A 9,964-nucleotide genomic window follows, 5' to 3' on the forward strand; every position below is an offset into this window, starting at 1 on the left:
CCAGAGGCATCAAGTGTGACATCCTTAAGGTCCCCTGTTGGGGAATATTATTTTCAGGTTTGTAACTTTTGCTTATCTGCATTTGTTTAATTCTGTGAATCTGTGTTACTACTGTGCTTGTCTAAACCACCTGATGGTCCTAATAAATTGATGAACAGCCAATAGCAAGGCGGAAGCAAGGATGGGGGAGTAGCAAGTAGAGAGTATAAATAGAAGGAGAAAAAAGAGAGAGAGAGAGAGAGAGAGAGAGAGAGAGAGAGAGAGAGAGAGAGAGAGAGAGAGAGAGAGAGAACAAGATGAGAAGGACATCAGGGGCCAGCCACCAGCCAATCATGGAATAAGAAGGAAAGAAAAGTATACAGAAAAAGCCCAGAGGCAAAAGGTAGTCAGGATAATTAGAAAAGCTGGCAAGAAACAAGCCAAGCTAAGGCGAGGCATTCAGAAGTAATAATAAGCCTCTGTGTGTGTGTGTGTGTGTGTGTGTGTGTGTGTGTGTGTGTGTGTGTGTGATTTACTTGGGAGCTGGGTGGCTGGCCCCTCAAAAAGCCAAAACAGTAAAACATCATACAACTCAAGATGGCCCAACCAGGCCAGGCCAGAACTGATTTACTACTAGGGTGAGTAAATCACCTTGAGTCAGGGCCATGTGAGGGCCACCTAGAGTCACTGAGAGCTCAGAGCATAGACAGAGCTTCAAGTATCTGGGAAAGCTAACAGAACTTGATGTCCCAGTGATACACATTACTGGTATTACTAGTGTAGGCTACAGTATCCTGAAGCCCAGATAGGATGACCCCTGGAGCTTGGGACCAGAGGTCCTGGGAGTATAGAGGACAAACCACAAAGTGGCATAGGAATGGGAAGCCAGGGGACAGCATCCAGTGGTGTAGATAGGTGTGTTACAGAACAAGTAGACCGGCATCCCAGGGCACAGAATTATAGCCTAGGCTGAACCAGATGTTCAGAGCTGTTGTTTCCATCTGGGGGTCCTGACTGGGTTTGTTTTCTCCACCCATTAAAGAGTTAAAAGGCAAGAAAATCTCAGACACAGCAAGGTAAGCGGTTACATGCTTTATCACACGTGAAGAACTACACACACAGGAAAGTACAGAGAGGGGGGGGGCTTGGCAACCAAAGTCCATTTCCCCCTGGAGGGATGGAAGGGCCCCTCTTCCTCTCATCTCTGACTGTCAACTTAGAAGTAAGGGGCTTGGATCGGCCCACAGTATCAGATAACCCTGTTCAGGACTGGTCTTGAACACGGTTAAGATATTCAAGTGGCCTGGACAGATAAGCCAGAAAGGAGGCCCATTGGCAGGAGAAAAAGCCGGCGAGGCCTTTGTCTCCAGTCAGGACGGTAAAGAAGGTGGAAGTTTGTCATCTTTATTATTTATCTGTAGCCCCTATCCCTGCCCAGCTGTCTGTGAAAGACCCCCGGAGTGGAGAGACTTTCACTCAAGTCTCAGGATAACAACCCCCCCCCCCCCCCCAGGAACTCACGAGAGACCGTCCTTGCTGCAATCACACAAGGTTTATTAACAGGAGCCAGTGTGCTGGGGCCGAAACTCATTTTCCAGGCAGGGGAAGAGAAGTTCGACCCCGAGTAGCTGGGAGAGGGGGTATTTAGGGGAAGAAACCACAGTCCAAAAGGGGTAGGGAGGGTGTCATTGGAAAATTCCAAAAATACCAGTGATCATTGGAAAATTCCGAAAATAATCACAAGGGGGTAACTCCCCATTTCTCAAGATTATTCTCAAGATTATAATCTAACTTTATGGTCAGCTAGTTCCTGGAACAGAGTCATTGAACCGGCTAATCTAGATTTTTGGTTCTTCTCTCTTAGATATTTGGCTTATTTTTCCTGCTAGATTTTTGGCTCTATTCTTTCTGCTAGAGGGGTCTGGATTTATCCGGGTCTTTCATCTGGTTCCTACTCCCTCGCTGTAAACAACCCACCCTTGAGCTTGGGAAACCGTCTCTGTAGGTTCAGTCGAGACAGAAGCAGGGTTTCTATGGAGACAGGGATTAGTTAAAGATCTTAGGATTCAAGACATCAGGATGTATGAGAACTCATGAGGAGTTGGAGTCTGAACCACAGGGCTGGAGCCCATGCTTACAACAGGCCAGTTAAAATGAGACCACAAGTTCAAGGCCAGTTTGAGCTAGAGTCAGACCCTTTCACAGAATAAAAAGGTGCTGCTGTTGTTGCTGTTAAGACAGGGGTGTAGCTCAGTGCCTAGCACTTTCCCCAGCAAGCACGATCCCGAGGTTCCATCCTCAGGACCATCCACACAACACGAATACTCAAAGTGGATCACTAGGGTCACCTAGAGAGGAAATAGGAAATGGTGACTCAATCCGTGTTTTAGTGTCGCCAGGGCTTGAAGGAAATGCTAAGAGAGAGTTGGTGAGAGAACCAGATAAGTGGGCCAAGGTGGACTGGTGGCTACAGAGACAAAGCAGAGTGCGGGACCCAGCCATGACAAGCTCTAAGAGGCCTGCGTCTTAGTAGTTTACCCTGGTTCCAAGAAAGACCGCAAACTGAGACTACCCAGGCACCACCCAGGAACAGACCATCCAGAGGAAATTCCTAATGTTCCACCCATTGTAGATAGGACCACCTGCCAGCACACACCCACCTCTTTTCACCAGGACACCTAATTGGCTGACAAGGGTCAGCCAATCAGGGCTCCTGAACCTTAGAAATCCATCACCCCCACCTTTGTTACTATAAAAACCCAACCCCAACTGAGCTCAGAGCTCTCCGATCACTCCGATACATTGGACACATGGAGAGACCGAGTTTGCAAACTTGTGTAAGAATAAAGGCTTTTCCATATGGGACTCAGGTCTCCTATTTGGTTTTGGGGGGACTCCAGTTGTTTTTTGGGTAAACAAGCTCCACATACCAATGTCCTATATGTTTCTCTGAAGGAAAGCATCATGCCCTGCTATGTTAGTCTTTTATTGTGTATCATTTGCAGTTCCCAGTAATCCAAGAGCTTCAGGTGGGCCAGCAGCTTCATCTTGTCACCAAAGGCATGCAAAGACTATAAAGCTGCTTCAGCAAAGCAACTCCAGAAACCACAGAAGACAAGCACGGATTTCCACCAAGATTTCTTGAAGGCTAAAGACTTCCAGAGAACAACTGTTCTGCTGTAATGTTCACCCTTGATACAGTGCATCCCACAGGTGCCTGGCCCTCAGACTTCTAATGTGGGTACCCAGATCTCAATAATGGTTAAATTTTCTTTTCCTCACTAATTTGAGAACTATCACAATAAAAAGGTAAATTATGTGGATAAAGGTTATATATGTCTGTCACTTGTAGTGGCCCAGAAATGTTAATTTAGTGCTAAAGTTCATTTTATTAGGTTGGTAAAATAATGCCTGCAACATCAAGGATAACTTGATACACAATAAATGCTCAACGGTAGCCAGTCTCTTATATGTTATACATTAATTCTTTTATTACCAGATTGTGAATAATCACCTTTTGTGTTTATCTTATCTACAGATATTTGTAAGGAAAGAACTTTAAAGTATTTTATTAGCAAATGTTAATATATTATACATAATAGTAATGGGTTTTCATACATGGCCTCTCTCTCACACACATACACACACACACACACACACGCACGCACACACGCACACACACACACAAATAAAAATAATGTTCCCCACTGAATGCTCACAGGCCAACCTATTCTAGATAGTTCCTCATTAAGACTCTAAACTCAAGATGGCCAGTGGTGGCGCATGCCTTTAATCTCAGCACTTGGGAGGCAGAGAAAAGTAGATCTCTGTGAGTTTGAGGCCAGCCTGGTCTACAAAATGAGTTCCAGTACAGCCTGGGCTGTTCTAAAGAAATCCTGTCTCGAAAAATCAAAAAGACTCCCTACTCAGGAGATTCTAGATGGTTTCATTAACCATTAAAAATAACCAGCATATACACTAAAATTTCTAAAATTGAATTTCATATATATAATTATATATATGAAAATCAGATGAGCTTTAAGACATACTTGGTTTTTTCTCTATATTATAAATAGTATATATGGAACATTTTCGTACAGAAGACTATAGATATTTGTAAGAGATATACAGATCACTGTCAGTCTCATCCACTGCCTCTTCAAACACACATCCATCACCACAGTGTGCTGGATACTGCTCTATTAACAACAATCCCCACAACACTCAGTGAGACGAAGATCAGGCTAGAGATGAGAATATGGATGAGGTACTGTCAACACCACCAAGACATACACAGAAATTACACCACACAGTGTTTCTTAAATATTCTTTTGACCATTTACAATTATTTATTTATGTAGGCAGTCATAAAATATTTTTATAATATACATAAGAAAAGACATTTAGATGAGTAACAAATATAATAGCAGGTGACAGAATTTAGTGTTTATAAACGAAACTATCAATCACAGTCGGAGAAGACAAACAAACTGTACTGAAAACCGGAGCCATGCACTTCAGCATTTCTAAACTGCAAGAAGGTGTTGGGCTTTTAAAGGGAACATGGCTTACTGTTTGTCAATGATCTCAAAACAGCTCTAGAAACTGTCACAGATGGGTATGAAAGGAAAGAAAAAGACAAGAACTTTGGCAAGCAAAGTAGTAGTTCACAGCAGCTTGGTAAAAGTTTAAATATTTTTATGTAAATGTTCTTTAATTTATATTTGTTCTTATAAGACAAAAATTAATATGTTAATATGAAGAATCTCTAAGCTATTTGAAAAAATAACTGTAATAAAGCCTCAACACTATGGAAATGTGCACCACGCTGCATAGATAGAAATGGAGTGAATACAAGCCATGTGATTCTTAATGCTTTTATATAAAATATTTAGCCCCAAATATCAGATAGTGTCACTATGTCCACAACTCTCCAGAAAGCAGCCCAAGGTCACATTAAACTAATAAGCTTCTGTTGTTTTCTCTCGTTTCCATCATTAAACATGTTTCTGCAAACCCTCTGAGAGTGCGTTCAGTACTCTACACACCATATCACGAGCCATGAAATCACTGAGACTGGAGAAAGAATCTTCAAGCCAGAGGTTTCTGTTTGTGACCTACAGGAGACCTGACACCTCAAAACCTGCAGCTCCAAAAGACAACTCAGAACTTAACGATGTTTTTTTCTTTTTTGCCACAAATAACTGGCTAATTAGGTGTCTAGAAGATGAGACTCTTAACTTAAGATTTAGCAAATCAATTACCATGAATTGACTCTCAAACACTGATGAATGCAAGAGAAACTAGGTGAAGTTTTACATAGAAGGAAATAAATACTGCATAATATGTAGTGAATATTTGCACAGACCCTTTATATCTAAAGCATAAAATACAACTTGCAAATGATGCTCCTAACTATATGTCTTCTTAAGACACGTTTTGAGATAGCTAGCGAAGCCTCTCCATGATACGAAAGTTCCCACAGTTTAAGGCTTTCCAACAGGCTTGTAGCAAGCGTCAGGCTGCCAGAGGCGAATATCGACAATCACCTGGTTGAGTTTCTGCATCCAGAGATCCCGCTCCTCTTTAGTGTCTGCAGAGAGCCAGTTCCTGCAAGGGCAAGCAGAGGTCAGCCTCCTTCCCACCATTCCATGCCCCCACACACCCGTTCTAGGAAAACATAAATCCCTAAATAAACCAAGACTAGCTGCCTACCTTCCATCTGATGCCAACCTAGAGCCACACAGGGAAGAGCACAACGGAGTACTGTCATGACTCACACTAATTCCTTAGTGTTTCCTTGTTTTTGTTTTTTTGAGATGGGATCTCAGGTCTCACCGAGTGGTTTCCACACAAGCCCCTCTGTATATCCAGCAATGGCTTGATGACTAGACTGTGTCATTCTCATCTCCACCTTGAGTCACAACTGCTCACTCAAGATCGTCTTCGAGTTTTTCTTGGGCATTTGTGCTGGGCAGTCTTTTTGCTGACTTGATACAACTAGGGTCATCTGGGAAAAGGGCACCCTTTGAGAACATGCCTCCATCAGATGGCCTGTAGGAAAATCTCTGTGGGGCATTTTCTTGATTACGGATTGATGTGGGAGGGCCCAGCCCATGGTGGATGGTCCCACACTGAGTAGGTGGTCCTGGGTTCTAAAGAAAGCAGGCTGAGCAAGCCACAAGGAGCAAGCCAGTAAGCAGCATTTCCCCATAGCTTCTGTTTCAGGTCCTGTCCCTAGGCTCCTACTTGAGTTCCTGCACTGACTTCCCTCAGTGGTGGACTGTGTTGTGGAAGTGAAAGCCAAATAAACCCTTTCCTCAAGTTGCTTTTTGCCATGGTGTTATTTTACCTCCAACCAGAAACCTGCAGACTAAAATCAATTTTTAAAGTAATCTAATTACGCTGGGCAGTGGTGGTGCACTCCTTTAATCCCAGCACTCGGGAGGCAGAGGCAGGCGGATCTCTGTGAGTTCGAGTCCAGCCTGGTCTACAAGAGCTAGTTCCAGGACAGGCTCCAAAGCTACAGAGAAACCCTGTCTTGAAAAAGCAAAAAAAAAAAAAAAAAAAAAAAAAAAAAAAAAAAGAAAAAAAGTAATCTAATTAAGTGAAAATACTTTTTTTTTCTTCTTCAAGACAGAGTTTCTCTGTATAACAGCCCTGGCTGTACTGGAACTCACTTTGTAGATCAGGTTGGCCTTGAACTCAGAGATCTGCCTGCTTGTGCTGAGATTAATGGCGTGTGCTACTACTGCCCAGTTATGAGGGTATTTCCTAATGAAGAGAAATATGCTTAACTTCTCAACTATACATGAAATTTTTAAGCTTAACTCAAAGATTACCAGCTAACTGCCTAGAGAATAGCCATGACCAACTGAGATTCAGTCTTTAACTTTTCTTAATTAAATTTAGTCAGTTATTACAGGTTTTTCTTTTACTGTTATGTATGAGTTATAATATAGGTTATAATATATATGTGTTATATGTATATATTATAGGCTGCTCTCTTACTATTATATATGTGTATGTATTTATTTGTATCTCACCAGAATGTTACCCTTTTCAAAGTTGAGGACCATCAATTGTATTTTCCACACACCCTAAGAACGAAGCTGGCAATTACTTAGTTGACATGCATGGGAGCAGTACATACTTGGTGACACAGAGTGTGTCCCTGCACTGGCTGACAAGAGTCTCTCGGTCATCTTCTCTTTGTGGTCGGACAGTAATTAATTCCATAGTGTTGCGTCTTGCACAGAATTCTCTGTTGGCTGGTTCTACCTGATGACTGATACAATTGGCCAGATTTATCCTTCCTACGGGATTCTTTAAAAACAAAATATAAAAAGTATTAGTAGAGAACAAGCAAGGTTACTTAATGCAGTAAGCATTAAGTAGTGCTTAAGTTAGCATAAAGTTAAAAAGCTGTTATTTAAAATGTAATATTTAACAACCAGAAAACAAGCAAGCATGAAGCAGCCAAGCCTAAGAAATGGCTTAGCAGCCTGGGACGCCACTTGGCTTAGGTCATACACACATCTCTCTCTGGTCAAATGAACTTAGCAACCTATTGGCAGCTAGGACCTCTCACCTACGTCAGGCTGCACACACCTATGGTTTAAATAATGAGATTAAGTTCTTCCTTATCAAACACTTGATATCAGCCAGTTTCTATTCAAATACAAAGGAACACAATTCAGGAACTATACAGGCAATGGACTGCTCCGGCTCACTTGGGTTTGGGTACATGCTCAATAATATACATCTATGTTACCACGTAAACTTTTGGGAAACCCCCTAATTACCATTGAATGACAATATATGCATATATACATGTGCACATGTCTGAATATGCATTCTCACAATACACGATGCACATCCAAAACAATGTAAAGCATTAAAATATTATCTAGAAAAACTCATTTTAGATAACTGAAAGTGCCTCAAGTTTTTTAAAAGTAGGGTCGCATATGATCCATTATAGTCCCATTACAGCAGTGGTTTTCACCTTGGGAGTCTCAACCCTTCAGCAGGCTGAGTGACCCTTTCCCAGGGGTTGCCAGAGACCATCATACATATTAGATAGTAGCAAAAGCACAGTTATGAAGTAGCAATGAAGTAATTTCTGGCTGGGGGGTGGACAACCACAGAGGAGAATAGTATTAGGGGTCACAGCACTAGAAAGATTGAGAAGCACTGCTCCAGAAGAACTGGTGGGACTGCTCTGGAAATAACATTAGTGTGTCAAAGACAGCCTACGGCAGGATTACTCATGTTAGTTATGATATGGGAGAAACCTAAGGGTCCATCAAAATATGAATTATTTAAAAACTATGGCAAATGTACACAATAGGTTATTGCTCTGTCTTAGAAGAAAGCAGAGAACTTTGTAGTTTGTGAAAGATGAACAAGAACGGAGCTACAAGATATTATATTGTGGTAGCTGAAATAAAATAGGCACAAGAACCAGCCACACTATTCCTTTGCATATGCCCACAGGACTCAGCATCCTCCCCACAGACAGTTGTTCAGCCATGTTCACTGCTGCTTAATTCACAACAATTAGAACATGAAGATAACACACATGTCCTTCACCTGACGAAAAGGTAACGAGAATGTGGTATATACATGCCATGGAATACTATTCAGCTGTAAAGAAAATGAAATAATGAGATTTGCAGACTAATGGATGGATTCAGAAAATATATTGAGTGAAGTAATCTAGACCCAGAAAGACAAACACTATGTTCTCTCTCTTTTGTGGCTCCCAGCGCCAAGTCCAGATGTGACTATATGACCTGAAGTAATACAGAAGCCAAGAAAGTAAAAGGGGACAGACCATGGATTCGGGAAAGATCCAGAGAGGGGAATAGCAGGATACAAAATGATGGGGAGGCTTAGTTAAGGGTGGGGAAGAATACTTGAAATAACTGTAGAGAATATTGTATTTACCTAAAATTGCATGTAGTAAATATAAGTGTACATGCACACACAGACAGACAGAAAGACAGGCAGACAGTTTCAATGAAGTTATGCCACTTGGGATGATAAAAGCCAGAGACTATTGAAGAAAAGCCCCAGGACCAGCAGCTCCAGAGGAATCCAAGAGACTCCCAAACAATACAGGCTACCGCTATTGCTCTTCATTGCCTCCCAGAACCTAAAAGTGAGCCCCCACTGCTGAAGATACCATGAACTCTGGACACAGAACTTGGAGAATGCGAACTGGATCTAACCTGAACACTATCTTTCACAACACCAGAAAGTGGTTTGTAATTAAAAAATAAACGTAAAAATTTATATTATACTTATAAAAACATTCAATGGTATCTATGAATTTGCTGGGCATACAAATAGAAACGTAAATTACCAACTGCTGGCTCTTGCCAACCATGTTATGCATTTAAAAGAAATGTACAATACTTTTATGGAAAACTTCAAAAAACGACAGACAGCTTAACAGATAGCTTAAAAGCTAAGGGTGCCTGACATTATTGCAGAGGACCTGGCTTCGGTTCCCAGCACCCACATCACGGGACTCACAGCAGCCAAGGATTCCAACTATCTTCTGGCCTCTGCAGACACCTGCATGTATGTCGTGTACACACAGATGAATAACAAAACAGTGTAATTGAACCCCCCCCCCCAATATACTTCCCTTTCAACAATTAGAAACATGTATTCGGGGCTGGAGAAACGGATCAGTGGTTAAGAGCTCTGGCTGCTTTTTCAGAGGTCCTGAGTTCAATTCCCAGCAACCACATGGTGGCTCACAACCATCCATAATGAGATCTGGTGCCTTTTTCTGGCCTGCAGACATACATACAGGCTGAATACTGTATACACAATAAATAAATAAATAAAAATTATAAAAAAAGAAACACGTATTCAACTTAATTACCTTTTATAGACACTATTTTTTCCTTCCTTCCTTCCTTCCTTCCTTCCTTCCTTCCTTCCTTCCTTCCTTCCTTCCTTCCTTCCT

At 41.7% G+C, this 9,964-nt stretch overlaps 1 protein-coding gene across 1 annotated transcript in view; it reads right to left on the reverse strand.

Moving 5' to 3' along the window:
* Window positions 1-4,298: 4,298 nt before the first annotated feature.
* The window catches only part of Anln (anillin actin binding protein), a 59,633-nt gene continuing 53,967 nt past the window's right edge, over window positions 4,299-9,964 (reverse strand). Inside the window, exons 23-24 of the mRNA XM_005346952.3 lie at window positions 7,133-7,305; window positions 4,299-5,589 (exon numbers count right to left, since the gene is read on the reverse strand). Coding sequence (XP_005347009.1) covers window positions 5,466-5,589; window positions 7,133-7,305 — 297 coding nt within the window. The 3' untranslated portion in view covers window positions 4,299-5,465. The remainder of the gene's footprint in view (window positions 5,590-7,132; window positions 7,306-9,964) is intronic.

Source organism: Microtus ochrogaster, chromosome 5, assembly GCF_000317375.1.
Source record: "Microtus ochrogaster isolate Prairie Vole_2 chromosome 5, MicOch1.0, whole genome shotgun sequence".
In the NCBI taxonomy this organism is placed as follows: domain Eukaryota; kingdom Metazoa; phylum Chordata; class Mammalia; order Rodentia; family Cricetidae; genus Microtus; species Microtus ochrogaster.